The sequence below is a fragment of the Scyliorhinus torazame genome, chromosome 25, assembly GCF_047496885.1.
Source record: "Scyliorhinus torazame isolate Kashiwa2021f chromosome 25, sScyTor2.1, whole genome shotgun sequence".
NCBI classification, from domain to species: domain Eukaryota; kingdom Metazoa; phylum Chordata; class Chondrichthyes; order Carcharhiniformes; family Scyliorhinidae; genus Scyliorhinus; species Scyliorhinus torazame.
In genome coordinates this window covers 9051360-9074861 of record NC_092731.1, presented here as the reverse complement: position 1 = coordinate 9074861, position 23502 = coordinate 9051360, and the positions used below count along the sequence as shown (strand labels likewise).

Genomic DNA, 23502 nt, shown 5'->3' with positions numbered 1-23502 from the left:
AATTTCTCCTCACCTCAGTCCTAAAAGGTTCACTCCTTATCCTCAAACTATGACCCCTAGTTCTGGATCCTTCACCATCGGGAACATTCTTTCTGAATCTACCCTGTCTAATCCTGTTAGAATTTTGTAAGTTTCTATGAGGTCCCCTCTCACTCTTCTTAACTCTAATGAATATAATCCTAACCAATTTAGTCTCTCCTCTTATAACAGTCCCGCCATCCCAGGAATCAGCCTGGTAAACCTTCGCTGCTCTCCCTTCATAGCAAGAACATCCTTCCTCAGATAAGGACACCAAAACTGCCCACAATACTCCAGGTGTGGCCTCGCCAATGCCCAATACAATTGCAGTAAAACATTCCTATTCCTATACTCAAATCCTCTCGCTATGAATGCTAGCATACCATTTGTTGTACCTGCTCGCTTACTTTCAGCGACTGATGCATGAGGACACCAAGGTCTCGCTGAGTTTACACCTCTCTCAGTTACACCAATTCAAGTAATAATCTGCCTTCTTATTTTTGCTACCAAAGTAGATAACCTCACATTTATCCACATTATACTGCATCTGACATGCATGTGCCCCGTGAAGTGTCAGTCTAGAATTTATGCTCAAATCCTGCAGTGGGAACTGAACTCCCTACTCTATTCCTAAAACAATTTATCAGATGGAATCTTGATTTAATATCTCATCGCGAAGATAATGCAAAATTCTCACAGTACTGCACTGAGGTGTCAGACTAGATTAAATCAGAGTGTTGAGTTGGTCTTCAACCCATAAACCTTTCACTCAGAGACCATAGACTATGTTAATCAGTGGCTGGAAAAGACTGAGGGGTTCAACAATTGTCATCAAGACCAAGTGGTGAAAAGGGAGTGTGAAATCAGCATAAATTTGCTTAATGATCAGACTCAGCTCTGATTCTCCAATGGTCACAGAGCCTTATAGTACACACCAACAAAGCTTAAAGATGAAGAATTGAAGAATGTCTCAAATACTACCCTTCAAACCATGCCTCAGTCAATGGGCTGAATTCTCCGATTTTGAGGCTATGCCCGGAGAATGTATCTAGTCTTCCAATGAAAAAGTTGTCTCCGCCCTGCACATATGCTCCGCCCAGTGGGGGGCTAGCATCCACGCCACGTAAAACCCCCAGCGTTCCCGACAGAAACGACCGGAGAATTGCACGGCGACGACCTGCAGCGGTTGCACCATACAACATGGCACCGGCAGCGTGCGGACCCGGCCTGCCAGATAGTGCCCCCCGTAACCTCCCTCGCCACCTCCGGACTACTCCTGACCAGTCCTCCCAGCCCCCGATGAAGCCCCCGGCCAGCGGAAGGCCCCCCCTCCCCCCCCGACTGTGGCGGCGCTGGGCACAGTCCCAGCTGCCACGCGATTGACTGAAGTTCCAAAACAGGATTTGACTTGACAATAGTTGGGTTATTGGTCTAGGACTATAACTACTAGGCTGCTGAACCATATTAACCAAGTCACCATTATTCACAAGTGTTGATCGGCCAGTCTACAGTTGGACAACACAGTCAAACTCAAACCTGTCTTTAGCAGCCATCCACTGGAAGATTCCTTCCCTGGGAGACCATGGATCAAGGGTGCAGCAGGAATTGAGGCTGATTTATCCCCTCCCAATCAGGAACTCTGAGGCCACCTCCCAGCTAGAAGAACAACCATTTGTTGAGGTAGTTTGAGTCTCCTGGTTGCTGTTGAAAAGGAGGAGAAATAAATTGAAAACAATTCGGTACATTATATTCAGTCAATTGAAAATTACATCCCGGGTAATTTCCACACTTATAAATATTTCTCCTGCAGGAGTTGCCTTCAGTAATGGGGAGAGATGGAAACAGCTTCGGAGATTTTCTCTCAGCACCTTGAGGAATTTTGGAATGGGGAAAAGAAGCATTGAAGAGCGGATCCAAGAAGAAGCAACGTTACTGGTTACAGCTATCAGGAATAAAAAAGGTTTCTGACAAAAGCATTAGAATGATGAGGTAGTGTTGCCTCCTTTACCAGGCAGCCAGTGGCCCAGTGGTATTGCCACTGGATTAGTAATCCAGGGTATGCCCTGGGGTCCCGCGTTCGAATCCCACCATGGCAGATAGTGACATTTGAAAACAAAATCTGGAATTAAGTCTAATTATGACCATGAAATCATTGCCGATTATCCGGGAAGGAAATCTGTAGTTCTTACCCATGTGACTCCAGGCCCACGCAGCGATGCGGTTGACTCTGGACTGCCCCCCCACTGAAATGGTCTAACAAGCCACTCAGTTCAAGGGGAATTAGGGATGGGCAACAAATGCTGGCTCACCCATTACCCAAGGACTAACAACATTTACTGATGTCTGATGGGGAATGTTCATAATCCAATATCTAGTTTGGCTATCCATCTGACGGCCTCCTGACATCATGACTAGAGTAGTGTGGTGTTGCTAATTGTGTTTCTCTTAATTTGGCTCTGAAGATGGCGGCCAATAATTACGTTCGCTCTAGAGTCGCCAGGTATCTTACAATCCCGCCACAAGGTTCAAAACCGAATACTGATCAAAGACTCGATACACGTTAATAAGTTCGAACTCAATGCTCATTTATTTACATGATGTGGAAATGCCGGCGTTGGACTGGGGTCTGGGGTGAGCACAGTAAGAAGTCTTACAACACCAGGTTAAAGTCCAACAGGTTTGTTTCGAATCACTAGCTTTCGGAGCGCTGCTCCTGCCTCAGGTGAGCGAGGTGAGTTTATTTACACACAGTCAAATATACTCATGCATAAAACTCTACAAACTAAACTACCACTACTGCTAAAAGTCTATACTTAGCTTCGGGCGCCCACTCAGTCAGAGGAACAGTGGCCGTTGTTCGGTGCTGGGGTCAAATTGGTACGGAATAACAGCTAGAAGCGTCTGTCTCGTAGCGTGCGTTGACCTTGGACTTACTTGTTCTGATGTTGCTGTTGGGCAGGTCTCTTCTTGGTGAGAGCCGGGGCCGCAAGAGGGCGATTCTCTCTTGGGGGATTCTTCTTATACCCAAAAGGGGCTTTGCGCGCTATTGGGCGGGCCTTGAATTTGGCCCCAATTAATTGGGCCGTTTCCCAATCGTTCTCATCGATTTCCTCCAACAGAGGGGTGGGTGCTCTGATTGCTGGGCGTGCCCTAGGCGGTTGTTGGCCGGCTTTATTCTGGTTTCCTCTGGCGCCGGGGTGTCTGTCTTGGTATTGTTTACTTAAATGTTACCTTTTTGTTCCCGGGGATGGCTCATTAGTATTGAACTGCTGTTGCTCCAATCAACAGACACACCTTGCACCTGCTTGCTTTCTTAGTATTGTCCGTTTTCCCTGCAATCTTTGCAGAGTGTCCATTTTGTAGTCGGGAAGTGGCCATCCCAGGTGGCTACTGTGGTACCTCCTGTAATAGACCTTACTGGGGATGTTGATGTGGTGTGTTTTGTGGTCTGGGCCTCATGGCCAAAATCATACTCACGGTTGTCCCTCACTGCATATATAGTGTACGGTGTCCATGCTCTGTGCAGATTTGGCTGAATGCTGTCCCACTGTCTTTGAGAGAGGCCAAGGCCAGAGGTCGCTGATGTTGGATCAGTGATGAGTAGCGCAGGGTCAGTTATGGACCATTTATAACTCCTCAACCTTATTCTGTCATTCACTGAGCTCATGGATGATCTGTGGCCTAACTCCAGATACCTGCCTTTGAGCTGTTAGTTCTTTATGCTGCATTCCTCCAGCAATTCCATCCATCTGGGTGGCTTGGTGCCAGCTGTATGAATATTAGCTGCAGTTTCCCAGATGGCTGGTGTGCTTTTTGCAGGTGAGGGACAGGCCAAGTGTGATGCCTGGATAGACTGGATGAGCATCATGTTTGACAGGTTTACCATTTAAAGTGATAATGTAGGTTCGTTCCAGCCACTTGACATTTTGCAGAAAGCAGAAGGCAGAAGATGAAATCTCTACAGTACTCGGTTCAGATGCCATTCTGGGTGGTGCTCCAAATAGATTTCAATCCTTAGTCAACATGGTCACAAGTTTGTGCAGCAAAGACACTTCCAGCAGCTTGGATGGATTACTGTGATCTACTCATGAGTGATTTATTTGTGTGCAAATTGAAAAGATTGGTGCTTGTACAGAAGAGAAACATATTTCCATTTTTTAAAGTAATTTGGTGTCTATTCATAATTTTTTTTCAATGACTTGAATTTTAATGTTGCCTTTCACAAACTCAGCATGTCCCAAAGTGTTTTCAGCTAATGAAGCAATTTTGAAGTGTAGCAAGTGAATGCCCCATTGTTGCCAATTTAATGGAATACTATCCCACCAGCGTCACCGATAATGTTGCTCTTAATATGATGCTGAGACTGTTTTCATGATATCTGATGTTATGTCCCAACAGCGTCGCCAATACTGTGGGTGTTTCTATTTCTCTTACTGAACCACAAGGCTTTCCCGTATATCGGTCAAATGACCACACAACCAGTTAGTCAGTTCAAGTTCAAAGATGGTTCATTTTCACACAAGGGTTATTTTGACATGCAAGCACAATATACTTCAAGTTAAACTACACCTTTCAACTACAATAACCTATACTTAACTTCAGGCGACCAGCACTGTGCAAGTGGATAAGGCCTTTCATCTTGATCTCACGTGGCTGGTTTGAAGAAGTGGCTCTGTCTCTGCTGGGCTCATCCATCAGGTAGCGATCGTTGGTCTTGAACTTGGCTGTCTGGTCGTTATGCTGCAGTTGGGCTGGCACAGGCCGGATTTAAAGGAGGCTGGCACAGGCCAGGTCCAAAAGAGACTGAACACATGGCTGTGTCCCCTTTTATCCCTCTGGGGTTTTGCGCTCTTTGGGATGGTCCTTAATCTTGGACCCAATAATTCGACAGGCTTCGATCACTGCCTTCGATTTTGGCCAATAAAGGGACGGGGGCCTTGGTGGCTGGGCAGGTCCTTAGCGGTCATTGACCTTGGCGGTTGGGCTCTCTGAGTAAAAGGAGGTGGCGCCGATCAGTCTGTGTCTGTTTCAGTTTCTTGATTGCAGTCCTCTCGTTCTGGGGAAATGGGCCATTAGAATGCAAACAAGCAAGGTTTCGATCAAGTCTAGCTCTCTGAGTTGCAAATACACACAAGCTCTGTATCTGTCTGAGTCCTGGGTTGGCCATAATTCCCATGGTCCTTTGTAGGTGGCCATCGGGGCAGCACAGTGGCATTGTAGATAGCACAATTGCTTCACACCTCCAGGGTCCCAGGTTCGATTCCGGCTTGGGTCACTGTCTGTGTGGAGTCTGCACATCCTCCCCGTGTGTGCGTGGGTTTCCTCCGGTGCTCCGGTTTCCTCCCACAGTCCCAAGATGTGCAGGTTAGGTGGATTGGCCATGATAGATTGCCCTTAGTGTCCAAAATTGCCCATAGTGTTGGGTGGGATTACTGGGTTATGGGATAGGGTGGAGGTGTTGACCTTGGGTAGGGTGCTCTTTCCAAGAGCTGGTGCAGACTCGATGGGCCGAATGGCCCCCTTCTGCACTGTAAATTCTATGAATTCTATGAATCTCCGATGGCTACACCATTCTAAAAGAAACTATTCATTTCAAAACCAAAAAGGTGGGGCCTTAATTGAAGGTATAGTGTGTGGTAAAGAGAGAGACACATTTTTATTGGACCTTATCACATGAACCAAGGTACATCGTACAAATTGCAATCAGTATTGTTACACTGGCAAACACAGAAGCACTTCTTTTTTTTCCTTTTAAAATAAATTTAGAGTACTCAATTATTTGTTTTTTGTCCAATTAAGGAGCAATTTAGCGTGGCCAATCCACCTAACCTGCACATATTTGGGTTGTGGGGGTGAAACCCACGCAGACACGGGGAGAATGTGCAAACTCCACACGGACAGTGACCCAGGGCCGGGATTTGACACCGGGAGTCCCAGGATACTCAACACCGTAGTCCCAGTGCTAACCACTGCGCCACCGTGCTACCCCCCACAGCTGCACACAGAAAATTCTCACAAACTGTGCAAAACGTATAAGAGTTCAGTGAGTGCAGATGGCCAAAGCATCGCAGGTATCTGTTTAAACACATATTGGCGAGTGAAAATAGAGATTTCTGCAGGTAATTTGCTGTGAGGAAAGAGATGGCAGATCTCAGCCAGTGTTCCAAAAGTTAAAGATAACAATTAAACTTTGCATCATGCAAGTTGCAGTTATGTTATCATCTGCTGGGGGTTGTCGGAATGACAACAGCTTGTATTAATTCGAACTCCTCACCTCAGGAAAGCCTGAATAAGACAATAAAGGCATGCTTGTGAAAAGGGTTTGAATGAGTATTTGTGAAGCAACTGCGCACCGAAGCTCCATCGTGCAGTGGATCAGAATTCCCTGGCTGCTCGGTGTATTGATAATCATGAATAACTGAGCAATAAAGACCAGGAAAGTCCCCGGCTCAATTCTCCGAACTCCAGCTAGTGTGTCCTGGGCACTACCGTGTGCTTCAACCTTGGATTGGAAAGGAAAAAAACAATTCTTGGTCCCACCTGTGACTCAGTGACCGCTTCCTCCACTGGATTCCTTTTACTGGATGAAGACAGAATTGGATTCAGGTGTGATGTTCGTGTAATCAAACAGCTAACTGATTCCTGTTTTAAACAGGAACTTCTTATTTTTAATATCTAGAAATTGTTTATATGTGCCTCTAGATTGTTTGTACCCTCTAACTGGTCTTCTCTTTCAATGGTAACAGAGATGCCATTCAACCTCGATACTCCAGTAAGGTGTGCAGTGTCAAATATCATCTGTTCCATTGTCTTGGGAGAACGGTTTGAATATGAAGATGAAACATTTCTCACGTTGATGGAGAATATTGCAGTAATTAGCAACGGTTTGAGCAGCCCCTCAGTGCAGGTATTTTCTTTTTTTTACATTCAAGCACGCGATTCATCGACCTTGTTGCGCCCGGCTTGGTGACACGCCGAGGCTGTTGAATCTTGCAAGACGTCGTGATTTGGGTCTGTCCCACACTGGCCGAGATCCACGTCAGCATATTTTAGTGAATTAGGTTAATTTAAATGTGTCTGTGCCAGATTCTCCTGGTCCCTGGGATCTAACGGCCACGCCTGGGAGACCTTGCCAGGGTGCCGTTTAGCACTGATTTCCACAAATGTGGACCAGGCGTAACAGCACATGGGCGGGCGGATCAATATGGACCCTCGGGTAATCGGGGACAAGGCAGGGTAGTACCCTGGGACTCCTCCTGGCACCAGGCACCCTGGCACTTCCAGGGTTCCAGACTGGTATTGCCAAGATGCCTGGGTGCCAGGTTGCCCATGCCAGAGGTCGGGCCCCTTGATTCTCTGCCCATCAGAGATTGCAGGGGGGGAGGGGGCTCGAGGACCCATAAGAGGTAAGCTAGATGCAGTGGGGGATCTGGAGGCTGTGGTGCGGTCGCTGAGGGGGATTTGAAACATTGGGGCTGCCTTTAAAAAGGCTGCCCCAGGGCAGCACAGTGACACAGTGGTTACCATCGCCGCCTACGGTGCTGAGGACCCAGGTTCGAATCCCGGCCCTGGGTCACTGGCCGTGTGGAGTTTGCACTTTCTCCCCCGTGTCTGCGTGTGTTTCGCCCCAACAACCCAAAAGATGTGGAGGGTAGGTAGATTGGCCATGCCAGATTGCCCCTTAATTGAAAAAAAATTAATTGGATACTCTAAATTTATTTTTTAAAAGGCTGCCCCGATCTGAGGGTGGTCTTCCTGAATTGATGAGCTGAGCTCATTAGTACAGGAAATGATGTAAGTGCAGCCTTGACAGGGCACCCACGGCCGGAGCCAACGGCAAAGTGCCGATGAATACCGGGGTCTTTCTCGGCATTGTAGGGGCTAAGGAACAGCCTGTTAAACGCTCCCCAAATGGGACTCTGCTTTTGCCCCGTTGAATTGCGCCCCTTAATGTTGCAGCTAATCAGGTTTCCAGATCATTTTCAAATATTGTGATTAGTAGAGAAATGGCCGAGTCCGATGTTCGAGAAAGGGTGTAGACGGGATAGGAATGAAAATTTGAATGGAAGATTGACATGATGCCGTGCCGATTATTTACTGCACCAGTAATCCTGACCTGGCCTAATCCACAGAGACAAATCAAATCTCACAATGGCAGCTTGTGAATTTTGAATTCAATTAAGTAAATAAATATAGAATAGAAAGCTTGCATTAGTAATGATGACTATGAAATCTATTGGTTTGTGAATATCCTTCAGGGAAGAACCTGCCAACATTACCAGTTCTGGGCCTATATCTGAATCCACAGCAATGTGGTTCATTTTTAACTACTCTCTCAAATGGTATAGCAAGTCACTCAGTTATATAAAACAGCTACCAAAAAAAAGTGCAATAAGTATAAAGTAAGATTTGTGCCGCACAAGTGTCTAGCAATGACCGTAGAGCCATACAATCACTACAGTGCAAAAGGACACCATTCAGCCCATTGAGTCAGCACTAACCCTCTGAAAGAGCACCCCAGCCAGCCCCACTCCCCCGTAGCCCCACCTAATCGTTGGACACAAAGGGTCAATTTAGCACAGCCAATCCACCTAACCTTCACATCTTTGGACTGTGGGAGGAAACCGGAGCATCCGGATGAAACCCACGCAGACACGGGGAGAAAGTGCAGACTCCGCACAGACTGTCACCCAAGGTCAGAATCAAATGCAGATCCCTGGTGCTGTGAGGCAGCAGCGCTAACCACTGTGCACCGCCCCATCTCCAGTAATAAAGAATCTAACCATCACCCCTTGACATTCAATGGCCATTACCAGTGTTGGATCCCCCACTATCAACATCTTGGGGTTTTCCATTGACCAGAAAATGAACTGGACTCGCCATATAAATACTGCGGCTACAAGAGTAGGGTCAGTGCCTGAAATCAAAAACAGAAATTACTGGACAATCTCAGCAGGTCGGACAGCATCTGTGGAGAGAGAAGGGAGCTGACGTTTTGGGTCTGGATGACTCTGTGTCAAAGCTTGGAAAAATTAGCTCCCTTCTCCCTCCACAGATGCTGTCAGACCTGCTGAGATTGTCTAATATTTTATGTTTTTGTTTCAGATTCCAGCAGCATCCACAATAATTTGCTTTTATCAGAGGATAGGAATCCTGTAGCGAGTAACTTGTCACCTGAATCCCCAAATACTGTCCACCATCAACAAGGCACAAGTCAGGAGTGTAATAGAACGCACTCCACTTGCCTGGGTGAGTGCAGCTCCAACAACACTCGAGAATCTCAACACCATCCAGGACAAAGTAGCCCCGCTTGATTGGCACCCCGTCCACAAACATTTCCTCTTTCCACCACCGATGAACAGTGGACGCCATGTGCACCATCTACAGGGTGCACTGCAGCAAATCACCTGGCAGCACCTTCCAAACCCACCACCGCTAGCGTCTAGGACAAGGGCCACAACCACCACCTGGAGCTTCCCCTCCAAGACATTTACCACCCTGACTTGGAAATATATTCTTCGCTGTCGCTGGTTCAAAATCCTGGAATTCCCTCCCTAACAGCACTGTGGTGTAGCTACATCTCGCACTGCAGCGGTTCAAGAAGGCAGCCCACAACAACCTTTCAAGGGCATGGGCAATGAATGCCTAACCAGCGACACCTACATTCTGTCAATGAATTTTTTACAATGGCCAGGTCACCTCACATTGATTTGGAGATGACAAGCACATGTCTTCAATACCAACACCCAGTAAACTCTGCAAATTTCTCCTTGCTAACAGCTGCAAACCTGCCAAAATAGGGACCACCGTCCCATAGAGCAGATAAGCAACCACCTTACACAGTCATACTCATGGAATTCTATCTATGTGTGAATGTCCTCCACTCCTCCAGCACCATCCCTGCCTTTGATGCCGTGAGGCAGACCCACTGTGGTGGTGACACAGTGGGATACAGTTAGACCATAAGACATAGGAGTAGATTTAGGCCACTCGGCCCATCGAGTCTGCTCCACCATTCAATCATGGCTGATATTTTCTCATCCCCATTCTCCTGCCTTCTCCCCATAACCCCTGATCCCCTTATTAATCAAGAACCTATCTATCTCTGTCTTAAAGATACTCAGTGATTTGGCAGAGTAACCCTGGAAGTCCTCAGCATTGCCACTGGGCCTCATTGCATCATGATCAAGGAATCTTTCTGTTGATTACCACATACTGCCCTTCATTGATGAACGGATACTCCTCCGTGTTCAACTCCATAATCTATACCCTCATGGCCTGATTTATCCCTCACTTAACACCCTTAACACCAAGCAAGGAGGTCAAGCCTGGTTCAGAGAGGAATATAGAAGAGGCAGCACCAGGCAGGCAGACCCAATAATGAGGAGCCAACCTACTGAAGCTACAGCACAGGACTAAATGTGTGCTCTCCAGCTGAAGAGATAGATAAATGATCACTGAACCAATGGACCAGATCAAAGGTCTGCAGCCCTGCCATATCCAGTTGTGGGCATTAAAATAACCAACATGAGGAGGTGGCACCATGTACATTCCCAATGATGTCGAAACCCAGTGCGTGTGTGAGTGTAAGACATGTTTCAGCGTTCCTAACCATCTTTATCCAGAAGTGCTGAGTGTCACACTGGCATCCGCTCATTGTGCGAATTTCCTCCTGTACGATGTATTCCTTTTGTTACAGTGAAGTCTTGTATCATGACTTTTTTAAGCAGTTTGAGGAAGGTTACCCACTTAAGCCTTTCTTCCTAACTTTCCCCAGCTTGCAATCAGGGATCAAATCCCAGACATTTGGGGCAGAATTGTCCGTACCTGTTCCACGCTAACCTTCTGATGCCTGCCAGCCAGAAGCACTACTTGTTAATGAAAATATTGTTTGCTTTGCAGCTGTACAATAACTTCCCAAAGATCATGGATTTCCTGCCCGGGCCGCACAAAAGGATGTTTAAAAATACGGCAGATTTGAAACATTTTCTAAATAAAAAGATTCAAAGTCATAAAGAAACTTTCCAGAAAGAATTCCCCAGGGATTATATTGACAGTTTCCTCATCAACATGGAGGAGGTACTGGGAGTATTTTCGGTTCTATGTTGATATGTTTCCAATTTTCTTGCCTGCTTTCGTGATGGGTTTCCCTGGACACTGATCAAAAGTAGGAGGGCAGGATTCTCCGTTAGCCGACGCTCAAATCGGGGCGTGCAATCGTACAGAAATTAACTCCTAATGCCAAAATCGCGGCAGGCAGCAGTCTGACTCCGAATCGCAATGCTCCGCCTCCTCGAAACTGGCGTCAATGTGACACACGCCGCGCGTACTCTAATCACTGTTTGCATATCATTTGTGGGCCCACAAGCAGGGGCAAGGGCTGTGGGGACTGGTGGGGAGTGGTCCAGAGGTGGCGAGGGGGTTACAGGGGGAAGTGTTTGGCAGGCCGGGTCCACGCGCGGCTGGCGCCATGTTGTGCGGCGCGGCTGACCTGCGCATGTGCGGCCATGGACCCAGCCGTTGTACATCCATATCTGCAGGTAAAGCTGGGGGTTTTACATGGTGCGGCTGCTAGCCCCCCCCCCCACTGGTGGAGCATCGGTGCGGGGGCGTCACTGACTCTTTGGTCGTAAGACCAGGTGCTTCCTCCGGACATAGCCGCAAAATCGGACAATCCAGCCCTTAAGAACATAAGAACTAGGAGCAGGAGTCGGCCATCTGGCCCCTCGAGCCTGCTCCGCCATTCAATGAGATCATGGCTGATCTTTGTGGACTCAGCTCCACTCTCCGGCACGTACACCATATCCCCGAATCCCTCTATTCTTCAAAAAACTATCTATCTTTATCTTAAAAACATTTAATGAAGGAGCCTCTACTGCTTCACTGGGCAAGGAATTCCATAGATTCACAACCCTGTGGGTGAAGAAGTTCCTCCTAAACTCAGTCCTAAATCTACTTCCCCTTATTTTGAGGCTATGCCCCCTAGTTCTGCTTTCACCCGCCAGTGGAAACAACCTGCCCGCATCTATCCTATCTATTCCCTTCATAATTTTATATGTTTCTATAAGATTCCCCCCTCATCCTTCGAAATTCCAATGAGTACAGTCCCAGTCTACTCAACATCTCCTCGTAATCCAACCCCTTCAGCTCTGGGATTAACCTAGTGAATCTCCTCTGCACACCCTCCAGTGCCAGTACGTCCTTTCTCAAGTAAGGAGACCAAAACTGAACACAATACTCCAGGTGTGGCCTCACTAACACCTTATACAATTGCAGTATAACCTCCCTAGTCTTAAACTCCATCCCTCTAGCAATGAAGGACAAAATTCCATTTGCCTTCTTAATCACCTGTTGCACCTGTAAACCACCCTTTTGCGACTCATAAATTGTGATTGCTCCCGGCTAAGCAAGACCCACTTTGTGGAAACTGTTATCATCAACTCTTCATTGTGCATTAATAGTTTAGTGGGTAAAAAAAATGCATTTAGGTTAACGGCATAACTTAAATTTGAGAAAACTGTAACTAAGGATGGCCTCCTTCTGCACTGTAAATTCTATGAATGAACTACAGGTTTGAAAGTAGGTTTGATTTGCTTTGCTTCAGGAGAAACACAATCCTGACTCCGAATTCGTTGATGAGAACCTGTTGATGTCGGTGCTGAATTTATTTATGGCTGGAACTGAAACAAGCAGCACAACGCTGCGATGGGCTATTCAGATCCTGGTGAAGTATCCACAGATTCAGGGTAAGCAATACTAGCCTGTGAATATATTAGCCTGTTTAGTGATGGAGAATGGAGCACGTTTCCGTTGCAGACATCACGATGTAAACACCGAGCACACAACCAGAGTACCGACCTGGTTGCTGACTAAAGCTCCCTGTGCTCTGTTCGTACAATGTGTCGGCCCCAGAAGACTATTTCCCACCCCACTCAGCCTGAGCCAGATTGCTACATTAGGGTCAGATCACTATCTTCTCTAATCTCAGATGGAAAATCCTCTATTGCTGAAGCTACCTCAAAGAGACTATTAATGTCTTCTCTGTTATCAAATACTCCTTTTCTTCTCACCAACTTTGCAAAATTTAAAGTTGAACTAGACGCCCGCTCTTAAATCAGCCGAGACGCTTCTAGCTTCTCCCTCACAACATTCACAAAAAAGTGATGGACCGTGCTCTCTCATCCTGAGCTTTAAACCTCCTCATAATTTACTGTCTGCTCTATGTTATCAAGGCTTCTCGGGTCATTGCTGCTGTGAACTTTACCTTTCTCCTCTTCTACCGAGCATATACCCAATCCGCGTACTTTCCTCTCTTGGATCTTCACTATATTTCATTCTTTGATAGCACCGCAAATCAGTACAATTACTTAGCCCCTGAAAAGTGGTTAGCACTGTTGCTTCACAGCACCAGGGTCCCAGGTTCGATTCCCGCTTGTGTCATTGTCTGTGTGGAGTCAGCACGTTCTCCCCGTGTCTGCGTGGGTTTCCTCCGGGCGCTCCGGTTTCCTCCCACAAGTCCCGAAAGACGTGCTGTTAGGTGAATTGGTGAATTGGACATTCTGAATTCTCCCTCCGTGTACCCGAACAGGCGCCGGAGTGTGGCGACTAGCGGCTTTTCACAGTAACTTCATTGCAGTGTTAATGTAAGCCTACTTGTGACAATAAAGATTATTAAATTTCCCCTTTCTCCTAAAGGCTTTCAAAACCTAAACCTGATGTACTTAACGCTGGGACAAGGCCAATGGTCATTCCCAGCTTTTGAATCTGAAATGCCAACAAGCAGCTTAAATATGATCTCATTCCTCACTGTACTTGTGATTGGATGAGACTTCCCTATGTACAGGGAGTCAAATGATGTAATATAGACCCAGCCTGGAGCCAAGAGATGCTTGTAAACAAAATATATTTTTAAAGATTGAATTGCAATTCCTCCCTTTCAGAGAAAATTTATGAGGAGATTTGTGAAGTGATTGGCTCCTCTCGAAGGCCTGCTATTGCAGATCGAGTGAAAATGCCGTACACAGATGCTGTCATACACGAGGTTCAGCGAGTCATCGACATTGCTCCCATGAGTATACCACACATGACGATGAGTGATATAGAATTCAGAGGGTATCTGATTCCTCAGGTCAGAATCAAACCCCTGCAGTAACAGTCATAATCTTTCATCTTGGGATGTCAGACCATCACATGAGAAATTACTTCAGAAAAGTTGCTATTTGTATTGAGGGAAATGTGGCCTTCACTCTGCACCAGTATCAGCCGCCAAAACACAGTGAGGTGAAAGTCCAGTTGTTTTGTTTTCGGTTCTTGGGCTGAAGAACAAACATTGGCCAAGACATCAGGAGGAGGCCTTCCTTCCAGTTGAACATTACCACAGGACCTTGAATACTAACCTAATCCAAAGGAAGAGATAGTGGCTGTGATTCAGCAGACAAAAGTTAAAAGTCCACTTTTGGGTGCGTGTGCCTTGGTGGCTGCAGCGCCAAGATTCACCCCGCTATTCACCGCCACTTGGTTAGGATTCTTGGGCCTCGGGAAGTGTCTCCCCGCCAAGGCCACACTCAGAGAAATTTGATCTCGCCAGCAGGAACGCTGCTCGCAGACCAGGGCACCATCTCCACCCCCTCCCTCCTTCAGGCCATGCCCACCCAGCTTTATTGACCCCCCTGACCCCTTTACCTCCCCAACCTTGTTGGCCCCCGGGGGGTGGGAGATCCAGATCACACCGGGTGGAGCGAGTCGAGTGACATGCGATTGGCCCAGCACGGAGCCAGATTTGGGGCTCTCCTGGGATTCACCCGGAGCACCCGGATCCGTGCCGGGTGCAACCCGATCACTGAATCGCGCCCAATGACTTTGGTTTAGATTCCCTGTGGTCGTTAGCAGATTAGGATGTCATTCTAGACGGAACTGTGACCAAATTTGTGTTACTTTGCAAATTCTGCTTGTTTCCTCGTCTGAACTTGTAATAATAATTCTATTTTAGGGCACATTTGTGATTCCCCTGCTTTCCTCTGTTTTGAAAGCCACCAGCCAATGGGAGACTCCAGATTCATTTAACCCAAACCACTTCCTGGATGAAAATGGCAACTTCAAAAAGAGTGATAGTTTTGTGGCATTTTCTGCAGGTACGGTCTCCTCTCTTTTATAGAATAAAGTTCCCTCTGCCACAACTCATCGAACGTCAGCAGATTAATCCAGTTACATACTTGATATTCCCAATTCCAATACAGACAAAGTGGGGATCTCTGTGATAATCCCAGATATTTAGATGGAGAAAGAGGTTTGGTTGAGGTGTGTAATGTGGGTAAATATTCCATAAATTTACACAGTCAGCAACTAGAAGGAATTAATCTCAGAAAATTGTACTTTCTAAACATAAAGGGTTTGGTTTCCTGGGTGTGTTGTGCCAGGCGCCGATCCCACTATTCCTGGTCAATACCAGGAGAATCCAAAAATGGATTTTGAGCGTCGAAACGATCGTGATGCTCCCAATCCACAGCCCCTGGTGCGATCTGGTTAATGCCCTTGCTGGGCGGGATCGATCTGCATATGTAAATGAGTCATTAAACCCCCGGGATTCACCAGCTCAGCAGCACAGCAAGATTCCAAAAAATGGAAACCAGACATGACGGCCATGCTGGGGGTCCCAGATGCCATTGGAGCCTCTGGGTGCTCAGAGACAGGGCACGGCAGTGCCCGGGTGCGAGGATATTTCTGGGGGCCTCTTTGATTAGAGGGTCCCTGGGGGGGGGGGGGGGGGGGGGAACTGGTGGTGGGGTGGGCAGGTCTTCCATTGTGTGGGGAAGAGGGTGGCTCTCAGATGGATTTTGATAGCAACGTCACTAAGGAGTCACACCCTTGGCCCACCGTGAGATCCATCACGCCAGGTACACGTTTGTCCTGTGGTGATCCTCACCCACGTGACTCACAGCCCAGAGGACAGGAGGTTCACGTGGGCTCGGAGGATATGCAAATGTTCATTGAGATAAATTTGCATGGGATGGAACACGGAATTGCATCCCGCTTTCAGACTGCAAGGGGATCGTAAAACTAGTGCAATTCAGCTCCGGCGGGAGAACTTAGTCTCCCAAACAGATAATCCGGCCCACTGCCTTTAAATCCGGACAATGTGTGTTTGGAACAATCCCTGTGACCTTGAATGTCCTTGGTGAAATGCCACTTTTACAAGTCAGTGTTGAAAACACCAGAGCTATTGTCATTAATGACGCTCCACTTCCCTGCCTCTTGTAGACAAATTATGTTGATGGGAGTGTTGAGCATCAAGACATCCAAAAAGGTTTTGCTGGGAGGCTGAAAGGTTCTCAAAGTTAAGACGTAAGATTTGGAGAGCAGGAGAGCATGCCCTATTGACATAAAGCCAGAAGGCTGCTCAATGTCGAGACTGGTCATTCTGGGGAGATTGGGATTCTGTAAAATGACTCTTTTGGAGTCCTTTAATTTTCTCTCAGAATTCAGTTTGCTGGTAGGATCATTAGCTTCCCCAGGTGCGCCTGATGGGTGTGCGACATGAATACTGAGTCATTGTCTTGTCACCCAACAGTCCATCAACTTAATTTGCCTACAAGAGACAAACATTGGAACTGAAGAAGCCAGTGTCTATTACATCAAAGGCTTTGACCTACTCGCCTCTTGCCATGCCATCTGTGTCCAAGTGCCGACACCATGTCGTCAACTACGCTCAGTGACACAATTCGGGTGATTAGTTTCCATATTGCAAATGTGTGCAAGCCTCCATGTGCTATCTGGGAACAGCAAGCACGTAGATGGCGAGGAAATCTCGAAGGGTGGTTGTGCAAGAAGCTATGTGAATGGCATCACAGAAGTGCTTATATGACTCTTCCACAGGATTATTATAATAGGTACGGTTACAATGATTTTCTAAAAATAAATTTAGAGTACCCAATTCATTTTTTCCAATTAAGGGGCAATTTAGCGTGTCCAGTCCACCTACCCTGCACATCTTTTGGTTGTGGGGGCGAAACCCACACAGACACGGGGAGAATGTGCAAACTCCACACGGACAGTGACCCAGAGCCGGGATCGAACCTGAGACCTCAGCGCCGTGAGGCAGCAGTGCTAACCACTGCACCACCGTGCTGCCCTGACAATGATGAGGTGCAAGGTTTTGTGGTATTTTGGCCAATCTGCTTTCCGGAAGTTCCATTGTTACCGGAGGCCCACTCTAGGAGCTTTTCACCATCACTATCTGGTGCTCAATAACCCCAGTCAGTGTTGAAGTCGCCCATGTGGGTATCTGAATGAGCCAATATTGGCAGGACCTGCTTTTTCCCATAAAGCACATGGAGGCTTGTACACATTTGGAAAACTGCTGGAAAAACTGCTGACTGGATGAGCTTTACGTCATTACAGACGCATTTATTTGAATATCGAAGCTCTCGCGTGTTCCAGCTTATCAGCAGCCAAATACCTGAAATTACAATGCAAATTATGAAAATGTACTGTACTGGAGAACTGGTTAGGAATGAGCGCAGGATCCAATTATAAGAATAGGTAAACCTCCAAGAAACTTGTCTGTTGCTTAGCAACAATTGTGTTATTTGACTTCTTTTGAAAAAGTTATTGTTGTCCCATTGTTATCTCAGAGTTTTGTGTGAAATTGCAATTATTAATCATCTGTTCAAACCCAGTACTGTGCCAATCACCTTGTCCGGGATTCTCCGGCGACGTGATTCCCTTTTCCCGCGGCAGCGGGTTTCCTGACGGCATGGGGTGGGTTCAATGGGAAATTCCACTGACAAGCGGGGGGAGTATAGAATCCCGCCGTCAGTGAACGGCGCGTCACTGGGAAACATGCGGCGGGGGAACCAGAGAATCCAGCCCCTCATCTATTTTGACATAGAGTTGTTAAAGTCTGTAAGCTGTAATTGCAGCAGTGTTTCTATTGAAAATAATTTCTCTTTAGAACCATCAATATATTCCCCAGAACAGCCAATTTGCACATCTTTCTGAATCAACATTTGAAACTTCTGAAAAAGGTCCTGATTAATTGCAATACAAGATTCTGCTGTTGGTTCAGAAAATATTTTCAGTAATGAGTTAAAATGTATTGTTACAAATATGACCCTTCTTCAAGTCTTTGGAAAAGAGTTTGAAATTGTTAAAGATAGAAATTTTCAGAAATGTTTAAATGGTTCAAAAGTATTTAAAATCATTATAAAATCCTCAGCTGCCTTTTGAGCTGACGAATGACCTCAAGGTCTTCAGCCCATGATATCTCTGGGCATGTGTTTGTCGGCAGTCTGCCTCAGTGCTCAGCATTTCACATCTTTCTCATGTTGGAACAAGCTGCTGCCAGAGGTACAGGTTGTCCCTGAGCCAACGGAGCATGTCAGTGTAGTCAGGGGGTGAACACTGTGAGCACGGCCACTTCGGTGAAACCTGCCCAGAAAGTTCTTCCGAGGCTTGACACGGTACATGCTGGGGAACTATTTCTCCTGACTGGTGAATCTAGAACACAGGGTCACAGTCTCAGAATAAGGGCTTGGCCATTTAGGATCGTGACACAGAGAAATTCCTTCAAAGGATCATGAATCTTTGGAATTTTCTACCTCACAGAGCCGTGGACGTGGAAATTAAGGGATATAGGGATAGTGCAGGACGGTCGAGTTGGAATCAGAGATCAGCTGATCTTGTTGAATGGCAGAGCACGCTTCAGGGGTCAAATGACCCTTGAGGTGGCACAGTGGTTAGCACTGCTGCCTCACAGCGGCAGGGACCTGGGTTCAATTTCAGCCGCGGGTCACTGTCTGTGTGGAGTTTGCACGTTCTCCCCGTGTCTGCGTGGGTTTCCTCCGGGCGCTCCGGTTTCCTCCCACAGTCCAAAGATGTGCAGGTTAGATGGATTGGCTAGGCTAAATTGCCCCTTAGTGTCCAAAAAAGGCTCGGTGGGGTTACTGGGTTACGGGGATGGGGTGGAGGTGTTGACATTGGGTAGGGTGCTCTTTTCAAGAGCCGGTGCAGATTCGATGGGCCAAATGGCCTCCTTCTACACTGTAAATTCTATGAAATGGCCTACTCCATTTCCTACTTCTGATGTTCTTACAGAAGCATTGTGCTGACTTATCGTGACTCACAGGAATGTAACATACTTTCCTGGGTACAAATTTTATTGCAGAAGTTAAAGAAGCGAATCTAACACAATATTCATGAATGGAATAAATATAAGGTAAAGTCGCCATAGTTCCAGATGACGATAGTCTGCTTTTCCCTTTGAGGGAGGGAGCTGACTGGTGGGATTTAAGCTGAGGATCACCACACCTCAGGCGAGGGGCAAGGTTGAGCAGGTGGGGCTTTTATGAATAACCTCAGCCGGTACGGGAATTGAACCCGCGCTGCTGGCCTCGCTCGGCATCATGAACCAGCCGTGCAAGTGGTGAACCACAATGGCTAAACCTTCTAAACTGGCTAAACTAGGCTAAACATGGAATGTATTCATAACCAATCTACATTTGAATGTTGCAGACAAATTTCAGAGCTTTTTGTTTAATACCATCTCTGCGATTTACAGGAAAGAGAATGTGTCTGGGAGAATCCTTGGCTCGGATGGAACTCTTCCTTTTTTTGACCACTCTGCTTCAGAGCTTTGTCTTCAACTCCGTTATTGACCACAAGGATATTGACATCTCACCGGCTACTTCTGGGATTCTGGTTCAACCCAGGATGTACAAATTCTGGGCTATTTCTCGCTAAATCAATCGGGTGTTAATCGTGAATTTTAGCAGGTGATGTTAGAACCTTTATTCTTTGATCGAAGATTTCTAAATCCATCTTTAAAATCAGAGTCTATGAATTTCAAATTTATATGAATTAGGCGCAGGAATAGGCCACTTGCTTGCTCCGGCATTCAATAAGATCACAGCTGTTTTGAGTATAACCTCCCTCCTGCCCTTGTTAACCTTTCACCTGGTTGTTTATCAAGAATCTACCTAATTACATGCTATATACCTGTACACTAGCCTCTTGTGATTCATGCACTCAGACACCCAGATCCATCCACACCTCAGAACTCTGCAATCTCCCACATTTTCAATAATATGCTCGTTTAAAATTCTTGCTGCCAATATAGACAGTTTCCCATCTTCCCAAGTTATACGACATTTGATAGATCTCTGCCCATTCCACTCACTTAACCTATCTATGTCCATTTGTAGCCTCCATGTGTCCTCTTCGCAACTTATTTTCCTACCTATCTTTGTATCATCAGCAAATTTAGAAAGCATAACTTTTGAGCCTTCAACCAAGTCATTTATATAAATTGTAAAAAGTTGAGGTCTCTGTGATATGTGTACATGCATAATTGTATATAACTGTACAAATGTATAAAGCCGTTTATCAATGTATGTAATTACAGGTATGACCTCCTGCCAATGGGTGGTGGCAGATATGCAACACGTGACTGGTGCGACTCGGCAATTGGTGGTCGTACGGATAATAGTACAGTCACACTCAGTATAGCTCCCTAGGAACTTGAGTAAATTTGTTAGTTACAGATCTGTTAGTTATCTTCCCACATGTTAACAATAAATCATTGTTCTAATATAAAACATTTATTTTCTGTGTGTGTCTTCATCATCGGGGAACCACGGAACGCAACAGTCCCAGAACTGGGGCGAAATTCTCCGGTATCGGCGCGATGTCCGCCGACCGGCGCCAAAAATGGCGCAAATCAGTCGGGCATCGTGCCGCCCCAAAGGTGCGGAATCCTCCGCATCTTGGGGGGCCGAGCCCCAACCTTGAGGGGCTAGGCCCACGCCGGACTAATTTCCACCCCGCCAGCTGGCGGAAAAGGCCTTTGGTGCCCCAACAGCTGGTGCGGAAATGACATATCCGGGCGGCGCATGCGCGGGAGCGTTAGCGGCCGCTCACGGCATCCCCACGCATGCGCTGTGGAGGGAGTCTCTTCCGCCTCCGCCATGGTGGAGATCGTGGCGAAGGCGGAAGGAAAAGAGTGCCCCCATGGCACAGGCCCGCCCGCGGTTGGTGGGCCCCGATCGCGGGCCAGGCCACCGTGGGGGCACCCTCTGGGGCCAGATCGCCCCATGCCCCCCCCCCCCCAGGACCCCAGAGCCCGCACGCACCGCCTTGTCCCGCCGGTAAGAGAGGTGGTTTAATCCACGCCGGCGGGACAGGCATCCTAGCAGCGGGACTTCGGCCCATCCGGGCCGGAGAATCGCGGGGGGGGGGCCCGCCAACCGGCGCAGCGTGATTCCCGCCACCGCCGAATCTCCGGTGCAGGAGAATTCGGCAACCGGCGGGGGCGGGATTCACGTAGCCCCTGGCGATTCTCCGACCCGGCGGGTGGTCGGAGAATCTCGCCCCTGATCCCTGTGGCATATCACTCATTACATCCCACCGACCAGAAAAATATCCATTTACACCTACATTCTGATTGCTGTGAGCTAGCTAATCTTTGATCTACGCCAATAAATTATCTCCTACTCCATCAGTTTTTATTTTTTGCAATAACCTCTGATGTGGCACCTTATCAAATATTTTCTGGAAATCTAAGTATAGTACATCCACCGGTTCCCCTTTATCCACAGCACATTTGATTTCTTGAATGAACTCCAGTAAATTGGTTAAACATGATTCTCCTTTCACAAAACCATGTTGACTCTGCCTGATTGCCTGGAATCTTTAAGTCCTGCCATAACATCAGGACCCGAGGATTTACTCATTTTAAATGGACCCTAAAGTTCAGTACCCAGGACCAGCACCTTGTAATAGTGAACATTATTTTTAAGCAACATGTTTAATAAAGGTGTTTGAGAAATTCATCTGTATACTTCTCTCGAAGTTTTTGTTTGCTGGATTTTATTAGATTTCTGTGGTAACTTGACCACCAAAAGGTAGTCAAAAGACTTTGTTAATAAAGTTCATCTTCTTTAATATTTAAGAATAATGCAATTTAAATTACAGTATGGACTCAAAAGCAGCAAGCTAAACATCGAAACAAAAGTAACAGAATAGAATTAGAACTAATGACAGTTGAATACGAATATACACAGGTAACAACTAATGATATCACAGCACTCACTGATGACATCAGCAATGGATTTAAATAAGAAGATGTATAATAATAACACTCTTTCACATTTCCTGTCAGCTTTATTCAATATTCTTTTGAATTTTGCTTCCAGCACAACTGAAATCATAATCCATACTTATTCACCCCTGATTTAATTCATCCAACATCATCCCCACCAGCATCTCATCCTCCACCCTCCTTCAAGACCTGAGACCAAATCTGCACTACCCTTCAGCACTTATGTTCTAATAACCCCAAATGATGGAAACACCCAAATAAATAGGTAGAATGCATAAGTATTTTGGATATTATATTTTAGATTTGAGGAAATAGATACAGGCTAACAGATAGCCATTTTTACCCAGAAGCCTTCATACACAGAATGGGCAACACTAGATTTAGAAGTTGATGATAGGCTGGATTCTCCGGTCCCCCAATCCGCATGTTTCTTGCCGGCGCACCATTTGCTGGTGGCACGATTTTATACTCCCACCCTTGTCAATGGGAGTTCCTGCGGAAGCCACCCCATGCCTCTTTCCGCTTTTGGATATAGAGATAAATTGAATTCACTAGAAAAGTAAAGTTAGGGAAGATTAATGTTGACATGGCCTGTTATTACAGCCATTATCTACGAAGAGTACACCCCTTGAGCTTAGCTCTGCAAATCAGGACTGCACACAATTATAGGAATCCAGCTCTAGTGTGAGCTGGAGAAAAAAAATCACTTTTTAAAAAATCTCTATTTCTCTTTTAAAAGTTTAAAAATCACTTCATGAAAATATGGAGGCAAGAAATCAGGAGTGATACTGGAACATATAACACGTTAGGGGAGGCGGTGGTACGGTGATATTGCCACTGGATTAGTAAACCAGGAATCCAGAGTAATGCTCTGGGGACCTGGTTTCGAATCCTGCCACTGCAGATGGTGAAATTTGAATTCAATAAAAATCTGGAATTAAGTGTTTAATGATGACGGTGAAACCTTTTTTGATTGTTGAAAAAATTCATCTGGTTCATTAATGTCCTTTAGGGGCAGGAAATCTGTGTCCTGGCCTACATGTGACTCCAGACCCACAGCAGTGTGGCTGCCTCTTAACGGCCCCCTCCAGGGTAATTTGGGACAGACAAATGGCCTCACACAACACAATCGTGGAAATCCTCGGAAGCTGTTGAGGTCGGTGGGGGGAAGAGGCAATTGCAATTTAGGCAAGAGCATTAATAAGAAATCGCAATTTAGAAAGTCTGATTGGGAAGATTGATGGCAAAAGAAATTGGGGTAGACAAAGAAATGGCTTTCTGTAGAGCCTCGCAGACTTCATGAATGTACCACCGGTACATGAGCCACGTCTTCTGAGCAAGATTAACATGGAGGTCCATGGTCACCAGTGTCCTCAGAGGGCATGGTATGA

At 46.5% G+C, this 23502-nt stretch overlaps 1 protein-coding gene across 3 annotated transcripts in view; it reads left to right on the top strand.

The window, feature by feature from the left end:
• Window positions 1-21842, top strand: part of LOC140402294 (cytochrome P450 2C20-like) — a 37580-nt gene extending 15738 nt beyond the window's left edge. For 2 of the 3 annotated variants that reach the window (XM_072489964.1, XM_072489962.1), the window contains exons 3-9: window positions 1829-1978; window positions 6765-6925; window positions 10921-11097; window positions 12623-12764; window positions 13959-14146; window positions 15008-15149; window positions 19574-21842. In XM_072489964.1, the coding sequence (XP_072346065.1) occupies window positions 1829-1978; window positions 6765-6925; window positions 10921-11097; window positions 12623-12764; window positions 13959-14146; window positions 15008-15149; window positions 19574-19755 (1142 nt within the window). In that variant the 3' untranslated portion in view covers window positions 19756-21842. The remainder of the gene's footprint in view (window positions 1-1828; window positions 1979-6764; window positions 6926-10920; window positions 11098-12622; window positions 12765-13958; window positions 14147-15007; window positions 15150-19573) is intronic. The other variant, XM_072489963.1, reaches the window with a different exon arrangement.
• The last annotated feature ends 1660 nt before the right edge of the window (window positions 21843-23502 follow it).